At 49.1% G+C, this 18,945-nt stretch overlaps 1 protein-coding gene across 1 annotated transcript in view; it reads right to left on the minus strand.

Moving 5' to 3' along the window:
• SH3BP5 (SH3 domain binding protein 5) overlaps positions 1-15,576 on the minus strand; it is a 65,530-nt gene extending 49,954 nt beyond the window's left edge. The window contains exons 1-2 of the mRNA XM_010988995.3: positions 15,304-15,576; positions 13,578-13,640 (exon numbers count right to left, since the gene is read on the minus strand). Of these exons, the coding sequence (XP_010987297.2) occupies positions 13,578-13,640; positions 15,304-15,441 (201 nt within the window). The 5' untranslated portion in view covers positions 15,442-15,576. The remainder of the gene's footprint in view (positions 1-13,577; positions 13,641-15,303) is intronic.
• Positions 15,577-18,945: the final 3,369 nt, after the last annotated feature.

Here is an 18,945-nt window from a genome sequence, read left to right on the forward strand (position 1 = left end):
CCTCAGGGGCCCTAGGGAAGGGGTAGGGGTTACGTAACCAGCCCCCCAGCACACACACGCTCACATGCACACACACATACACACACAGAGCTAGGAAGGCTGACGGGACCCATTGCCTTTTCTTTCATGGCCAGCACATGTTTGAAACCCACCGGATTGTTTGTGCGAGAGGAGGCAGAACGGCTGACATCGCAGCACTGTACTGTGTTCAACCACAAGTGAACCATTTCCATGTTTATGCAGAGAGGCTTAACGTATTCCCTCAACTTCAAGACCCGCTTTTTTCCCAAATTTGGCAACTATTAGATTTGAGACAGATTATGCAACTGATATGCATGTTTATCGGGGTAATGCCTAGCCACCCGCATGTTGTTATGCAATACAAGGTCCAGTTTACAATGAACCCGCAGTTGACAATCAGGGCAGTTTAGGGAGCCCGGAGCCCAGCCCTGGGGAGCCCCTGGGATGGGACAGTGCAGCCTCTGTGGATGGTACCCAGCCCCCCAGCAAGCCCGACCTGCTCCCCTTGGAAAAACTTCCTGCTCAACAGAACGGGAAGAGAGGAGGACAAGAATGCAAAAGAACCAAATTCAAAACCCACCCTAAACATTAAGAGACACGGAGAATCCACCAGAAGAAATGGCTATAAACGTGACAAGTGGCTGCTTCTAGAAGCAGACAGAACTGGGGCTGGGAAGGAACGAGGTGGAGGACGTTCATTGTCTCAGAGGCTTTTCTTCAACTACGTCCAAGCACTGCTTCAATAAAAATAAAATCGTAAGTTACTGCAGCGGGGATTGGCCAAAGCTTTGTACTGCCCCCGCATCAAGACTGAGGGTGACGACTCCTTCGGCAAGATTCCAATCCAAATCTCAGTCTTGCGGCATTAGGGCTGGCAAAGCCTCTGCCCTCCACGCAGCTCAGAGGCTCCCTTTCACAGAGGAGGTAACTGAATCCTCTCCCAAGGGTAAGCGTCAGGATGCAGACTGAAAACCTGGTCCCCCAAGTCCTCAGTCAGCATCCTTCCATCTCACCAGCCTCAGTGGGGACTTCAGAATACGTATCCTCCACCCCCAGCAACACACATCTTCCAGCTGCTTCGGGGCACGGGCTCCAGCCTCAGTCTCTGGGATTCAAACCTTGGCTCCTGGACCCACTGGCTGTGTGACCAGCAAGAACAGATCTTTCAGTGCCCCCACCCACTTCTCATCAACGTTCTCCAGAGCTGTCGCGAGAACTCGGGGATAAACCCCGTGAGCCACTTGACGCAATGCTCAGCGGAGACTCAGCTTCCAATACGTAGCAGTGACTTTCACGTAAGTGTCCCCCAGTAAACGGCAAGCGGTTAGAAAGGCAAGGATCAAAGCTGAATGGATGTTCTAGATGCCAGGTACCATGCCAGGGACCTGAAAAACAGCACCTGTTTCATCCTTAACAGCCCTGCAAGACAGGTCTTGCCTTTCTGATTTTATTTATTTTGTTTGCTTGGTTAGGATTTTTTGGGGATTGGGAGCATTAGGTTTTACTTATTTAATTATTTTAATGGAGGCGCTGGGGATTGAACCCAAGAACTCCTGCATGCTAAGCACGTGCTCCACCACTGAGCTACACCCTCCCCTGCCTTGCCCTTCCAATTGAGAGAGAAGGAAATTAAAAATCCAGAAAAGCTAAAATCCTTGCCAAGGCTGCACAGCTTCTGAAAAGGCAGAAGGCGCGTTCAAATCCAGCCGTCCTGAATGCTCAAGCCCAGGCTTTTAAGTCTCTATCAGCTCCCAAACAAGCATTCCTGTGCCTTTTTTGATCCCATGTTTCACGGCGTTAAAGTTTGGTTTGCTTTAAGGAGTCCTAACTAGGGGAGGAGATCCAGTTTCCAGCAAATGCAATGCAATACCAGGACCCTGTGTCTGCAGCGGGGACACCAGCAAAACCAGTGGCGGGGAGAAAACAGTGCATCAAGCACTGCCCAGGGGGCTTGAGAACCTTCCCCCTGAATTTATAAAGTGTCTGCTGAGCTCCCATACTGGTGGGCTCTAGGCTTCACTAATCTTCTCTAACAAGACACTGAAGCCACGGTATAATTTCCTCTCAAAGCATTTAAGAAATGGGCAAAGCTGCAAAGAATTCCCTACAGCAAGACCCACAGGGCCGCTAAAAACTGCTCCATCTTGCTGTAACTGCTGCTGGCTTTTTTTAAGGGTCACCAGGAGCACTGATCAAAGTCCTTGCTCTGCCAGCTGGTTAACCATTAAAGCAACCCAGCCAGGCACTGTGACAGGTGGTTGTTTGTGAAGTAAACGAACGGACCTCCTGCGGGGCTCAGAATGAGTCACTGTCTCTGTCTGCATCACCACTGCAGAGTGAGGCGCTTCTGAAATGGGGCTGCAGCACTGCTCCTGGCAGGAGACGGAGTCCGGGGCCCCTCCTCTTGAATCTGGGTGGGCTCCTGACGGCTTGGATCAGTAGCAGATGAGGGGTGTTGCTTGGGACCCCCAAGGCTGCCCAGCTCCCACCCAGTCATTGGGGGTGCCCACAGTGGGGTGCCAGGTGCCACGAGGAGGTCAGAGTGCCTGGACCACCCTGCTGGGGCGGGGGTCAGATGCAGACACCCGGGCTGACGACCCCAGTGGAGCCCCCAGCCAAGAGCTGCCAGACCTGGGAGTGGGCCTCCTCAGGCAGCCCCGCCGACCTCCGACTGTGGCTGCACCCGACGACTCCCGAGAGAACAGCCCCATGGAGCCCTCTCCAAACTCCTGACCCACCTCATAGGCAAAATAAAGCAATGGTTTGAAGCTAAGAGGTTTTGGGAGACACAGTAAGTGGAACAATGAGGAGGGCATCTTTTTTTTTTTTTAATAATAAATTTGCCATTTTAATCTTTTTCTGCCGTTTTAAATGGAGGTACTGGGGACTGAACCCAGGACCTCGTGCATGCTAAGCAAGCGCTCCACCGCTGAGTTCTACCCTCACCCCAAGGAAGGCATCTCTTTCATGCCTTCTTCCAAAAAAGCCAAAAACCAGGGAGAAGACCATCCAATCTGCCGGCTTCGAATCTGTTTTGAGTGCGGGCAACACAAGGGCCAGGTACACGTGCTTCGGGTGAGTGTGATGCCAAACAGTGCGCGTTTACATGAGGTGGGCTTGGCTGTGGTTGTAACAGCGGATGTTCCTCCCATGGCCTCCCTGCTGACAGCTTCTTTCTGTCAGAGCAAACGTGAGTATCTCTTGGATAATCCAGCAAAACACAGCAAAGGGGAAAAAAATTAGGCAGGAATAGAACAAAAATTTTATCCACTTTTCTTTAAGGAAATGAAAGAGGCTGGTTCTCTGAGCTCTCAGAGAGCCACTTTTCAAATTACCCTGAGATTCCTGGGTAGGATGCATAAAAGGGATACAGTCTTTGATACAGTTTTTACTGCTGCAAACATCTACCAGGCGATAGGCAGATCCAGCGACTCTCAGAGAGGAGGGCCGGGCACAGATAACTGGGATGCCTGCCAGAGGATGACGTTTCAATAGACATTTAATGCATCCAACCCAAACACACACAAATACACCGCGATGTTAAAGGTCCCTGCAACAAATGCTCGGAAGGAAAAAGAACAGCTTGATATTTAAAGGCTACAGCCCACAGGGACCACAGCTCTCTGGCAACAGGGGGATTTGAAGATTCTATGGACCCCTGGAGCGTCTTGCGTAAACCTGGGGGTACGGTCACGTCCCTACAGAAAAGCCTGCTTGTACTAGAACAGCAAGTTCTGGCTGAGGGACCAGCAAGGTTTACGGACTATCTCATGGGTCTGTAAAGCTTAAAAGGAAAACACATCTGATGTTTTTCAAGGCAGTAGACTCCACCTCAATATTGAGAGCTATTTCTATATTCTAGCCAACAGCCCACACTAATATCATTTCGCTAAGTGACTGCAGTGAATGACGCTGTACCAGAGCCTGAATGTGCCTACAAGCCTTTATCCATGTAGGAAGGATGCTGATCCTCAAATTCATACAGTAACAAAATTTGAATATCTAAATATTCTTAATATTTGAAACATTTCCCACTATTCTATCTTGGTGACTGCTTTGTATTTTATAAATGAGGATTTCCTGGGGGCAGACAATCTTAAAATACCTTTTAAAGCACTTTTCATCCCTCCATGAATTACCAGAGTGAGAGCTTAGAAGTACAGCAATTCACAAAGCAAACCCACCTACATCAGGGTTTATCCACAGTGAAGGCAGGGACTACCAATCTGGAAGGTTTTTTTCCCCATCAGCCTTCATTGTTCCTAAAATTCCTTCCCTAGAAATTTATTTCTTGGACCCACAAAGGCATCTTTTCATAATAGTGCTTCATTCTCGACCCTCACGCCCTGCTGAGGAAAATGATCAAATAGGGCCATTGTAAAGGATGCAGAAAACATGGAGAAATGAAAAAAGTAAAAGTCACCAGCATTCTTTGCAACCAGCTGTAACCGCTAGTAACCCCTGAGGGTACATTTTTCTAGAGCCATGCTCCTCAAACTATGTGGTAATGAGTCCCCCCCAACCCCGCCCCACCCCCGACCAATGAGAATCAGCACTGCTGCAGAATACAGTAAAAGTAAGCGGGGAAAGCGAAATGCTGCTTGGGCGTTAGGGCAACGCCAAACTGCTAAAAGGAAACGTTTCCAAAGTCTTACTCTCCAATTTCTGTAGGTACTTCACCTTAACTCGTAACAAGAAGTTCTAGTCTGGGACCATGCTGTCAATCTCTGTTCTAGACCTTTTTTCTCTTATATGCACAAATTCTTTGACTGTATACTCTACACAAGCTTTGTATCATTTTTTCCCACCAGAATTTTTTTCCACTAAATAGATCATGGCCATTTGTTCATAGCCACACACATCATCCTATTTTGATGGGAAAGGCCACTCTTAAAACCCTCATATTTCCTAAGCTAAGACCTCTGGGAGGGAGGGACTTCGGGGAGAGGAAGGAGGTTCCAGGCGGTGCTTTTACCAAAGTTGCTGTTCTGCCCAGGGTTGGCCCTGCCTCTGGACAGCGGGGGTACGGGTGCAATTCCAGAGCACTAGGGCAAGGGAACCTGCCTGTCTGCAGGACACCACGTATGACCAGGCTGACAGTGATGAGCCCACAGGGTGTCTGACTCTAACCACAGACTGGATCCTTTCACCCCGACATTCATTGTACCCCTGTGTGCAGGCACTGCGAGAGATGCAGAGGCACAAGGTGCGGGGCTGGGCCCCTCCCTCCAGGGGCCAAGGGGGGGGGGCGGGGGCCAGACAGGTACACAAATGACCTCAATATGGCCTAATGCATATGCGTGAGATATGCATGAGCAGGTAGTGCTGGTTAAGACAGGCTCCGCCCCCCTCCCTCCAGAGATTCTGCGTCAGCAGGTCTGGATGGGGCCTAAGATTCTGTAACTCTGACAACGTCCTGTGTCAGCAGGGCAAGGACCTCACTTCGATGGCACTGCTCCAGGGCAGTGGTTCACAACCAGGGGCAACTCTGCACCCCAGGGAATACTGGCAAGTCTGGAGAAGTGTCTGGCTATCACAACTGGGGGCGGTGGGAGGCTGTTACTGGTGCCTAGTACATCCACGGGGCTAAATCTCCTCCAATGGACAGGACAGCCCATCACACAAAGAATGACAACAGACCATGTCCGCAGAGCAGGTGAGCAACTTCTCAAGAACAAGAGACTTGAACTCGGTGCCTCAGTTTTGTTATCAGCAGAACGGGTGACAGTGTCTAGCGCATAAAGCTGAGCTGAGGACAGTGAGTTTCTGGAAGCACAGTGCTTAGATCGGGGTCTGGCACAGGGTAGGCACATCATCATCATCATCATCATCATTATTATTATTGCTGTCATTATTATTGAAGAGCAGCTAAGAGACCAAAACAAGCAGGAAAGACACTCCAGGATGGACACAAGTCCTTCCTGCGAGTACCCACCTCGCTGCGGCCCTCACCTGCATGCCTCCAGCAATGACATTTATTGATGGCTTACTACGTACCACCATTGGGATGAGGAGACTGAGGCCCAGAGACGTTAAGTAACTTGCCCAAGGTCACACAGCCATGAAGGGGCCATCTGTTGACATTCATTCACTCAAAAAGCTATTTGGCACCTATTACATGCCAGGCAAATCCCAGGGGGAGATACATCCTAACACAGCAGGGCTCAGACAGGGCAACGAACTGATTTCCACACCCCAGCAGATCGGCTACTGAGCCAAGCCCTGTTGCTCCCGTGACTACAAAGTCCATCCTGCTGTAATCCTGGCCTTACGAGCCCTCCGTCCGGCACCGTGCCCAGAGCCAGTCTCTGACAAAGAAACACCACGGCCTCGGGGGGCATCTCGTCAGAGCCTTCCCTGCATCTGCACCAGGGGGCCCTGGCAGTCCCCGCCAGCCCTGCACGCAGGAAGCCTTTCCTCCCCTAGAGCACCTTCTCTGGTCCTCCAGGCCACCAAGGGAAGAATCACAACTCCAATTCACAGATGAGGTGACTCTGGCTCCAAGGGGCCAAGGGTGTCGCAGGTCAGCAGCCCTCAGGCTTTAACCTACGTCACCCAGTGCTAAGACCAATCATACCCCCATCCACCCCTTCCCCATGGCCTTGGGTTTGGGTTTTTCCCTCCCTCTCACTATAAAGTAATACAAATTCAATGCAAGTAATTCAGATGATATGGTGGGGAGGGTATAGCTCAGTGGTAGAGCGCGTTCCTAGCATGCACGAGGCCCTGGGTTCAGTCCCCAGTACCTCCATTAAATACATAAACAAACCTAATTACCTCCCCCCAACCACCAAAAACAAACAAATTCAGAAGACATAGAAAAGGATAAAGACAATAAATTTCGCTCCTCTCTCACCAGGTATAACAACCGGCATGTAATTCCTTCCAGGCACTTGGCATTTAAACCTAGTTTTTAGAAGCACATCACACTAGAGCCTTTTGGAACCTGCTTTTTTCCACTCAGCTGCCCTTCTAGGTTAATAACAAGCCGTGTCATCATCTTGAGACCTGGATTCTCTCAGCCAACGCTTGTGCTTGGGATTCACCCACCTCACCAATCCCCTCCTCCTCACCACCCCCCTCCCCGCCCCGCCAACAATAGTCATGTAGAGTCACGATCTTCCAACCTTTGGAAACAAGGCTGCATTGAACACTAGGAGCAGTGTCCTCACTCAGTTATTCCCTTAGAATCAATTCTTACAAGTGCAACTGCTGAGTCAAAAGTTCCTGCCCCTGACATTCCAGCAGCGGTGTGGGGGACACTCACCGAAGCAGGAAGCTTAAGGCCTACTACTCTGACAGCCTAGCCTCAGGTCGGAGCCGTGGGGACAGCAGCAGCAGCTGGGCCACCCAGAGGTCCAGAAAAGACCTCAAGTGTGTTCATCTTTACAACCAGCCAAGGACCAAAGGGTCTTGTCAACAATGCTCCCCACCCAGCACTGCACTGGCTACAGGCACTGCACTGCGCACAGGCCACTCGCAAACAACTTGGGGTCCCCCCGCCTTGACGCCAGTGCCCCTTAGTGCAGCAAAGCCTCCCCTGGCTCCCCACGAGACCCGGCCCAGGCCCCCACTGTGAGACTCTGTGGCCGCAGGCTTGAACCCAGGAGCCGCACAGCCCACAGGAGGGCCTCCGGCTCAGTACATGAACGCCTCCAGGCCACTGTTGACTCGAATCAGATCTCACCTGGATACAAAGAGGGACAGGCTGCCATCTCTCTCTCTCTTTCTCTCTCTCTCTCTCACACACACACACCTTAAAGGAGACTGTGCTAAGATGTGACAACACTGTCCTTTCAGAAAAGAACTTCCCACTTCCCCTGACTTGTGCTAATAATTCATCACGAGGGGCCGGGCTGCTTCCAAATTCACCCCCACCCCAAGTTTCCCAGCTCCAAACAGTCTTCTTCTTCTTTTTTTTTTTTTTAAAGAGAAAACATTTGCTAGTTTCTGGCAGAGGAAAAGGCAGATTCTGGGGGCAGGCCTTCAGCAAGCTGGAGGAACACAGATGTCCAGAATCAAATGCTGTCTCCAACCGCCCCCACCCTGGCGGTGAAGGACAGAGGACAACCGTTTACAATGAGTTGCCTTTGCCTCCCTGGGGAAGGGCGGGCTGGAAAAGCCAGCTTCTGATGCCTCAGAATCAGAAAAGCTGTCTATGGGTAACTCGGCCTGGCCGAGTCCTCCCTCTTGCCCCTAGAATAGCCCGTCTCCAGAGGAAGGGAGGATAAAACGATAAAACACTACACATCATCAAATTAAAAAATAAATAACCGGCGTGGATAATGACAAATCGTGATTACGACGATTTAGAAACTCTCTGTGCTGCCTCTTGTTCTAACAAACATGTGAGGAGAGATGGCTCCGTCGGGTATGCCCTGTAAAAGTAGGTCAGCACCCCTGCTTGGACTCCCTCACCCGGCAGGGCTGCCACACACCAAATTACCGGTTTCTCTACCCATCATTCACACCACCCCTGGAACCGCGGCCCCCTCGCTGGTCCCCAGCCAGGTGGCTTGGCTCCCACCGGAACACGGGCTACTCCTTCCCCCACATGGCCCCGAGGCCCACTCCCTCTAGATATGCTTAAGAAAAACTCAATGAGTTAATAGTTAAAGCTGATTACCCAATGTGTCCGTGGGAAAACACAAGAATTTTCTTAGCTTGAAACATCAGGCTTACATCCAAGAGCCTCTCTGGTTAAAAGGTTACTCCCTTCTACAGCTGAAAAAGGTCAGGTCTCTCAATATAGACCAGAGTGCCAAGAGGACAGCCCACCGTTCAGAAGAGGTCAGAGGCAAACCAAGGTTGCGGGAGGGGCAGATGCCCACCAAGCAACAGGGCAGGCGGCCGGCATCAGACACCTTTGGTCATCTCCCATTTAAGCAGCCGAGACACTGAATGGAACCCAAAAGTGAATCCCAGCCTACCCCTCAGCTACAGCTGCCCAGAGACAACTGTGCCACAAATCATCACCCATTCACTTTTTGAAAATTTATATACAATTTTGAAAGTTACTTTCCATTTACAGTTATTACAAAATACTGGCTGTATTCCCCGTGTTGCACAGTACATCCTTGAGCCTTCTTACACTCGATAGCTTATCCCCCCAATTCCCACACCCCCTAATACCTCCTTCCTCTCCCCACTGGTAAGCACTAGTTTGTTCTCTCTGTGAGTCTCCTTTTTTGTTACATTCACTAGTTTGCTGTATTTTTTAGATTCACATGTAAGTGATATATAGCATTTGTCTTTCTATCTGACCTAATTCACTTAGCATAATGCCCTCTGAGTCTATCTATGTTGCTGCAAATGGCATTATTTTATCCTTTTTATGGCTGAGTAGTATTCCATTCTATAAATATACCACAACTTCTTTATCCAGCCATCTCTCGCTGGACATTTAGGTTGTTTCCATGTTTTGGCTATTGTAAATAGTGCTGTTATGAACACTGGGTCACTAATTCCCTAATCAATCAGTCGAAGTTGGCGAGGGGTAGTGGTGCCAGACCACAATCAAAAAAGCAAAGGGATTTGACACAACATTGTAAAATGACTATAACTCAATAAAAAAAAAAGTTAAAAAAAAAAAGCAAAGGGAAAGGAAACACAGACAGAAAAAGACCCTCCTCTGGAGGCTCCGAAATTATATCCAGTCAATCCTCCTCACTTGTGGATTCCAAATTTGTGAATCTGCCTAATCACTCAAACTTACTCCAAAATCCATACTGCACTGCTCTGCAGTCATTCGTGAACCTGGGCAGAGCAGTAAGAAATGTCAGCTGCCCCCATGCCCGGTCCTAGGGAGGAGGACAGAGACACTCTGTGCCCTGTGTCCGCTCCCATGCTATAAACAGCGCCGTTTAATTGGTCCATTTGGTGCCATGGTTTCTGTATTTTTGTGCTTTGTGTTGGTGATTTTGCAGTTTATAACACCACCCCTCTCCACAAAAGCCTAGTGCCAAAGTGCTATTTAGGGTCCTGAGCCCAAGAAAGCTGTGATGAGCCAACGGAGAGAGCGTGTCCAGTGAGCCTTGTTTAGGTCGAGTCATGGTGAGTTCATGGCAGTGAGATCAACATGAATGAACCAGTAATATACATGAAATACAGCGTCTTTACAGAGAAGCACACAGAAAACAACGCTGCATGCTGAACAGTGGATGAAGATGTTGGACCCAAAGCTCTCGGGAGCCTAAATGAGGGTTAAGATCCCGAGATCAGGACACAACGTCGCCCCGGGGAGCCGGGGTTCTGTCGTCACTAGTTCAAGTTTCCCAGCACTCCAGAGACAAGGACCACAGGAGGAGGCCAGGCCGTGGACTCAGGCAGTGGCTCTCTGCCCCGCATCCTTTGGCATGCGCCCCCAGCACCCCTGCAGCTCTCTCCATCTGCAGCGCCACAAACCAGCTCCCTGGCCAGGCAGGCTTCTGCGAGGGCATCTTCCCAAAACTCCTCTGTCATGTCATTCTCCTACTGGAGTTGTGATCATCAGTAATTCTTAGCCACCTCTCCACTCCCCACTCCCAACTGAAACGCCAACTCCCTGAGGTTCACACCCATATCCGACACAGGGTCGGTGCCCAGGGCTCACCCAAAGGGATGCAGCCCCACCAAAGAGGAAGTGTCCAGAGAGCCTGGCTTAAGGCTGAAAACCACCCAGCCCTCTGTAGCCCTGGGCTGCCCACTGCAGCACCTGAGAGCTCCAAAAGTGGCCAGTCCACGACAGATGTACTCTAAGTGGAAAATACACCCAAGATTTTGAAGCCAGGGTACAAAAATACAGGAAAGACATCTCATTAATGTTTTGTATGGTTCCTTATTGAAATTATACTACCTTGGACATTCTGGGTTAAAGGAACTAGGTTACAATTAATTTTAAGTGGGGGGAAGGTGTAGCTCAGTGGTAGAGCACATGCTTAGCACATACAAGGTCCTGAATTCAATCCCCAGTACCTTCATTAAAAATAAATAAGTTCTTGTAATAACATATAATGGAAAAGCATCTGAAAACATATATGTGTATGTATGTATATGTATAACTGAATCACTCTGTTGTACACCTGAAACTAACAGTGTAAATCAACTATACTTCAAAAAAAAGGTTTGAATAAATAAAATTGAATAAACCTAATGATCCCCCCAAAAAAACAAAAAAGAGGAGAAAAAAATTAATTTCAGCTGTTTGTTACTTTTTTTAAACAATGGAAAACAATTGTTATGTTTTAAATCATCTCTCAACATTTCAACCCTTGGTAGAAATCAAATGCAAAACATTTGCATTTTTAAATTAGCATGTATTTAACCATCTCAATCACAGCAACCTCACACAATAAGACACACACCAAGAAGGAGCTCTTTGTTACTCTTTAACATAGCTGCTCAGGAAGTTTTAGTGACCTCCAGAGCCTGCATTACACTTGGATGAGTCCACCTTGGTTGTAATAATACCATGGAAAGGTCACCCAGCGTCACAGGCCAGCAGTGATTCCCGGCTCTTGGCTGCTGCCAAGTGCTCTGCGGAGCCAGGCAGGAAACACCTGTCCCATGGCTTCCGGTGACACACTGATACCTAAGTGTGTTCAGAAAGGGGATTCGGAAATCAGGGCTGCACTGAGTTAAGAGAGGAAACCATGGGACCCTCGGAAGATGGGTTACCAGAACAGTGGCCAGCAGTGAGGAACCCCGCAGATCTCTGTTGAATGAAGAAATCAGTACTTTGAATTTAAAAAAAAGGACTATTTCTAACTTGTCTGTCTGTATTGGGAGGGCAGAATCCGGAGCTGGAAGGGATTGGGAAAATGACCGGGCTCTGCGGTGACACTGACTGTAAGGATGCTGAGCTTCTGCGTCCTGGCCCTGGAGAAGAGGTGGCCCCGCCTCCCTACCCGGCAGGCCCACGCTGTCCAAACTTTCTACCATGATGGAAGTGTCCTCTGATCTGTCCGATACAGTGGCTACCGAGGCCTTGAAACTGGGCTACCGTAACACAGGAACTGAATTTTCAATCTTATTTCATTGTAATTAATTTAAATCTAAATATATTAATGAAAAAGAATATGAAAATGGATATATGCATGACTGGGACATTGTGCTGGACACCCGAAACTGACACACTGTAACTGACTGTAGTTCAATTTAAGAAATAATAATAAAATAAAGTTAAAATAAAAAATAAACTCAAATAGCCACGTGTGACTAGAGGCTGCCATTCTGGACAGCACAGCTCTGGGCTGTTGGACAGGACAGAAGGAAATAAAGCTGGTAAAAAAACACTTTGTAAACGCCAAATGCCAACAGAAACGGTGAGGGTGTTGCTGTAGAACTTACTACAAATCTGAGATCCTGAGAGATTCAACTGCCTGACAAAGAGAACTGAATCATCCTAAGTAGAAAAAATTTAAACATGCAGACCTTACTTCACTTGGGGGAGCAGAGCAGCCAGTGTTCACAGATGCCGATCATCAGAATCGAGTGGTTAGCGAGATCCCTTCACACACAGCTCAGAAAACAAGTTTGTACCCTCCAGGGCCACATCCAGATGGCCTCCACCCGCAGTCAGAAGTCAAGGCTGCCAGTGTGTTGCTGGTAGATTACATTCCTATCCCCCACCCCCTCATTCTCAGGGACCAGCGCTTCCCTGCCCTGTCCACCCCACCCTCCCTGCCTTTCCTCCTGCCCCAGAAACAGGTCCTCCCACAGCTCCCTGACAGCCACCCACGGGCTCTCAGACAAAAGCAGGGGATGATGGATGGTAAAACCAACCCCTGCTGCTGAGGGACCCAGACTAACAGAGTATTCGAATCTGTTCCAACTCAGGTTGGAAGATGCTCATGAAAGTGACATCAAGTTCTCCCAAGTTTCCCAAGATTTTTCCCAGCAGAAAGCCCTTCCCAGCCTAAACAGCTTTTCATTGCCATTAAGGTAATTACATTGTGGGCAGGGAGGGTATATCTCAGTGGTGTATCTTAGCATGCACGAGGTCCCGGGTTCAATCCCAAGTACCACCTCCACTGAAATAAATAAATAAGTAAATAATTGAATTACCCCCCAAATAAATAAATAATTTTTTAAAATAAATTCTAAAAATAACTATATTTTACACAGAAGCAGATAATAAAGAAACAAGCAGAGAAGTAGAAGGCGGGGGGAATCATTAGGGCTGGAAAGTCAAAGAAGGTATAAGTCTTCCCAAGGAAACACACAGTATGTCCAAGTACAAACGTTAACATATTTAAGAGATTTTTGTGAGCTCATTCCTTCCTGACCGTCCACAGTGCTTATCTTCCCCTCAGCCCTTTTAACTTTTCCACAGACACCTTAACTTCAGGGCTTCAGGGTGTGTAAACCCCTTGGTTGTGGCCCCACGGAGGCTCCATGATGAAAACCTTGGGAAATTGGATCCACATGTGTCCCACCCACCAGCGGGCTGTGTCAGGCAGCAGGCTGTCTGTTGCTCAACTTGGAGGAGGGAACGCCAGCAATCACCCTCTAGCTACCAAAACAAAATGAACCAGCCAGGCATCACTCCGCCAAGAACAGGGACCCCGCTTTCCTACCTCGAGTTCAGTCTCCCGTCTGTTGATATCATCTGTGGATTGATTTAACTTCTCCAGTTCCCCCTAATGAAGGAAAATGAGAGAAAAAAAGACTTCAGGGGTTTGTCTTTTGTTTCCAGCATGACTCAGCCCGTGACCTGCAAAATTACTCCAGCACAATTTGTAGGAAGAGGGACGAGTCAGTATTAATTCTCAAGAAAACAGTAGAGCCTTGACTGGAAGAGGAAATCAATGTCAGCATTTCTGAAACCTTTTTCTTCACAGTGTCCCTTTCAAAAATGACTTAAAGTCCTAGGAATTTGTCTTTTCTTAGAAGGTCATTTATTCCAGGTATATGCCTTCAGGTAAAGCCACCTGTTACTAAAGGTGTAGGGGCCCAAATCAAAACCAAAACACCTGCTTTAAAACAAGAACTTTGCAGAAAAGACAATAAAAGAAAACAAAGCCAAGCCAAAAGTATAAACCCAGTGAAATGATTTAAATCAAGGGCAGAATTCTGGCATTAACTCATCTGTGGTTGAGTATTTTTCTATAGAGATGAAAATCTTTTCAAACTGCCAATTATCTGAACTACCTAGCTGTTTACAAAACAACAACTAAAACCAGCTTTAATCCTGACCCTTTAAACAAACGTTTACAAACTGACATTTTGTAAAAATTACCCAGCATGAAGTTAACTCATTTTACTCTGCAAACAAAGGATCTGGTTAATAGAATTCCCCTACTAAGAAAACAAGTCAGTCCGTTCACACTGATTTTATTTAGTAGAATTCTTAATGCAGATTTTTCCCACCTGGTATTTCTCTTGCTGTTCTATCAAAAACAAGTCCTTTAAACGCAACAGCTGAATTAAATGATCTTTTAATTGATCTGTGCGCTGAAAAACCGATTAGATCTCCAGAAATCTCAGCGCATGCTTAAAAGCAGTAATTTTTTAAAAAATTATTTATGGCAAGGGTAGAAAAAAGAGCCTTGGAAAGGCGTGTGCTGTGCCTTTTTGCTTGGAGGGTGAAGGGGTTAAGCTGTCACTACGAGATCTCGGCTTGGAAATTGTTTTTTAATCATCTCCCGGAAAAAGGAAGGCAAGGGAGGCCAGGCCAGCCCCCTCGCCTTCCCCCCGCGTCAGCTTTGCGCACTGGCCGTCCCTGATCTCTGTTCACCCCCGACCACAGAACGGGGAAAAGCTGGGTTTTAAACCACGGGAGGCCAAGCGGAGGGCTGAGCCGTGGTGACAATAAAGCCTTCAGTTTGCTAACAATGAATCAAAGGAGGAGGGAGCTGGCTCAGGCCGGGCACCTCCGCCAGGTGAGGGCTCGCGCCCCCAGGCTTGGGTGGCCGCCCAGCTGCAGGGGCGACGCCCACCGCCCGGGGAACCCGCGCCCACGCGGTCGGCCCGGCTCCCGGAGCCAGGAGGCTGCGCAAAGCCAGCGGCAGGGCCCCGATACCGGCGCGGCGCCCCCGCCCCCTTCTCTCTTTGTTGCACATCCGCCCGCAGCGCCTGGCACGCTTGGCGAACCCCGGGTCCTGCGGGGGGAATCCCTGCGATCGAGTCAGGCCGCGTCCACGCGGGCACTGCAGCCTCCCCGTGACCCGGGTGAGGGTGAAACCTGGTATTCAGAACCTCTCTTATCGCCCTCGGACTGATGTGGACACCTCCCCACCGGCCCGGGCCGCAGGCACTCGGGACTGTAGCTGCGGGGATCGGAGCGCCCCCAGTGCGCCCTACCTGGATCCGGGGGTCCACCTCTTCCTCCTCCTCCAGCCCCGGCTCCATCCCCTCCTCCGCCTCCTCCTCCGAGTCCCGGGCTGGCAGCGGGAGCTCGGCCGGCTCCTCGGGGCGGCTCCGCCTCTGCGACGCGTCCATGCGGGCGGCCGGAGCGCGAAGCGAGCGGAGGCCTCCGGAGCGTCGCGGGTGGCGGCCGCCGCACGCCCGGCCCCAGCCGTCTGGCCACAGCCCCGCGCGCTCGGGAGGCGCCGCTCGCCGCTGGGTCCCCAGGCCCCGCGCAGGAGGAAGTGGGCGCGGTCGCCCCCTCTTGGCCGCGGCCGTCAGCGCAGCGGCCCGCTCCTCCCCGGCCCGCCTGGCCCGGCCTGCCCTCCCGCGGCCCGGCTCCAGGCCAGCCGCCCCGGCCGGCTGGCCGGGGATCCGTCACAAAACCTCTGCTCCCAGAACAGCTCAGGGTGGGGAAACTGGGAAGCCTCACCCCCTTTCACCTCCCAGCCCGAATATAGGCCAACCCCGCAGCGTCGGCCACCTGGGGTGAGGGTGGATTTATCCCCGTTCTTGTCCCCAGGCAGATTGTCCTATGGAAGGAAAGTTGGGGGTATTTCCAGTCTGAAGTCACCTTTAGAAGCTTGTACTCAGCGACCCTGGGCTAGTTTCAAGACTCGAACCCCCTGTCCACACAGCACTTTTGCCCCTTTGGGTGAATCTTGGGAATTGGATCTGCCTAAAGGTTTCTCCAGAAAAGGGGAAACAGGCTCACACAGACACAGAAGCACAGAGAAGGGAACCAGCTGCAGCTCCACGCATGGACTCCTTGTCCAGAGGCCATGCCCTACCCAGGGCAGAGCCCCAGCCCGAAGCACCTGGGCTCTCAGAGTTGTGGGATGGTCCTTCCTGAAAAGACAGGAAGCATGGAAAATCCACTGATCAGGGATCTGAGTGGGTGGGTGGATACAGCCTTCTCAAGGGCGTGCAAGCGTACCCCCTCTTAATGCGCACGCTCTGTCCAAGGATCTGTGAACTGATGAGGTGTCCTGCCACCCCGAAGAAGCAGGGAGCCAGAACTTGCCTGCTAAACTCAACATCACAAAAAGTCAAAGAACAAGGGGCATGTCTGTGCTTTTGTGAAAAATCAGGGCCACTGTGATGTCGGGGGAGCAGAAGGTCAGATGCCCTTAGGAAAGCAGGCACGGACATTGCCGCCGGCTATTGCTAATGTCTCCTTCACTGCAAAAATGCACAGGTACAAGCTTTCCACACGGAGCCTTGTGGTCCCTGGGCCCCATGAGTTTAGAGAGCAGACTTGCCTGAGAAAGAAGCTTCCTTCTGAAAGCCTGTCATTAAAGCCAACCTTGGAAACCTGCTTATGATGGTTTTACCAGAAGCTAAGTTGGGGGGTTACTCCCTGGGCAAGGTTCCACCCGACATACGCTGGCACTGAGGTCCCCCATCAAAGGAGACTTGTTGTCTCCTGGAGGTAATACAGGTGAACGCCGTGGGCTTGTTTCCAAACAGGTCACACCTGTTCACTGTGCTTTAAATGGAGAGTCAGCAATTCTTTGAGAGATGTTCTCAAGCTCCTTGCTAGCAATGTGGTTGCTTTTCATTTTTCAGTGATGGATGAAGACAGGGTCAGGATGGCCATTAAGAGTCACTCTGGGACACAAGAGCCACCCATGTTTCCTTAGTGGCTTAGAATTGAGCCTATAACTGAGCAGGTTCATCCTAGCTGTGAATAAACTGAGACAGAGGTTGAAAACAAGACAGGTGAGGTTAGTCCTGCCCCTCTCATGCTTCCCAACTCATCATCACCATTCAAACAACAGCCTCCAAAATACATCTCTATTCAAGCTTAGATCTAAGAGCAATAAGGATGGTTCAAAACGACGCTATGGGATGTAGAGAAGCTGTTCTAAACACTGGTTTAGACTTCTGTTATTTTCTTTTTAGAAGACCTGAGCCAGCTATAGGATGAACCCAAATAGTGTTCTGAAGTTAAAATAAACCACAGCAGTACTATATATTTCTGTTGATACCTACATATGCACATCAATACAGAGAAAAAGTTGTGGAAAGAAGAGTTCATAGGCAACAAAGAGTGGCTAGGTCTGGAAAAGAGCGGGTAGGGAGGGGCCCCAGATTGGCTAGGATGGGGTTGGGGGAGTCAAAGGGAATTTTTAATCTCTCAATAATGTTTTCATTTTTTTACAAGGAGGATGTATTTGTGATTATTTGTGTAATTCTGAAATAAATTTAAAACAATGCATAGTGTGTTAGTTTGCTATTACTATGTAACGAATCACCAAAAATTTAGCAGCTTAAACCAACACTCGTTTATGATCTCACAGTTCTGTAGGTCTGAAGTTCAGGCACAGTGTGACTAGCTTCTCTGCTCGAGGTCTCCTGGGCCATTCCTTTCTGAAGGCTCTGAGGAAAACATCCTTCCAGGCTCATTAGATTGTTGGCTGATTGCAGTTCCTTATGGTTGTAGGACTGAGGTCCCCATATCCTTGCTGACTGTCATCCAAGGGCCAACCTCAACTACTGAGGGCTGCCTGCATTTCTTGCCACATGGCCCCCTCCATCCTCAAAGCCAGGCAGAGAATCTCCCACACTTCAATCTCCTCTAAAGAAAAAGCCTGATCCCTTTTAAGGATTCACTTGATTCGGTCAAGTCCACCCAGTGTAGTCTCCCATTCTTAAAGCCAGCTGTGCCATATTCACTACCTAATCATGGAGGTGATGGTCCCACCATATCACAAGTTCCCCACATTATGCAGGAGTCTGTATAGCAGGGGGCAGGAAATGGGGCGATCTCATACTTCTGCCTAACTCACATGCTAAGGCAAACCATGGATGCGGCTGGTAACCCAAGCAGATGCTTACTATTTATTTTAGTTGACATATTGATCAGGATGAGTGGCTCTCCAGGTATGGGCTGGAGGTCTCTGAGAAATTCAGGATGCCCATGAGATCAAAACTACTTTCATACTAATACTAAGACAATGTTAGCCTTTCCCACTCTCACTCTCTTCCAAGTGTTCACTGGAGTTTCCCAGAAACGACACAACACATGATAATCATGACAGACCGAAAGCAGACGATACAAGAACCCAGCTGTCTCCTCTGAGGATGCACATTAAAGAGACGTGCAAAAACCTAAAACAATGCCCTTCTCCCTACGTGTTTTGTTTTGGAAACTTTTATTTCTCATTTTGGAGACTAGAGTTATTTTTCATAAAAATTATGGTATTTATGTTAACATAACACATGTACTGTTATTTTTAGAGGAATTGATTTAAAAAACAGTCTTTTAAGTTGTTTTAATTTCTACGAAGTAACCACCAGTAGATGCAACCACATAAACAGCAGCTCTGTAAGATCTTCAGTCGCTGAAAAAAATAAAAAGGAGTACTGCCACCAAAAAGTCCGAGAACCACTGAGCTGGAGGAGAGTATACTCTGGTTTGAGTTAGCCTTCTTTATTTGTATTTAAATATTCCATTGCCTCCTTCACTCAAAAGATACACAACCCCGCCCAAGGCCCCAGATGGCCCTCGGTGGAGTATTTCAGTCACAGTGTGTTTCTCTGCCCATTTCAAGACCTCAAATACAATTGAACCATTTGAAATGACTGAGGAGTCAT

This window comes from Camelus dromedarius, chromosome 2 (genome assembly GCF_036321535.1).
Source record: "Camelus dromedarius isolate mCamDro1 chromosome 2, mCamDro1.pat, whole genome shotgun sequence".
Lineage (NCBI taxonomy): Eukaryota > Metazoa > Chordata > Mammalia > Artiodactyla > Camelidae > Camelus > Camelus dromedarius.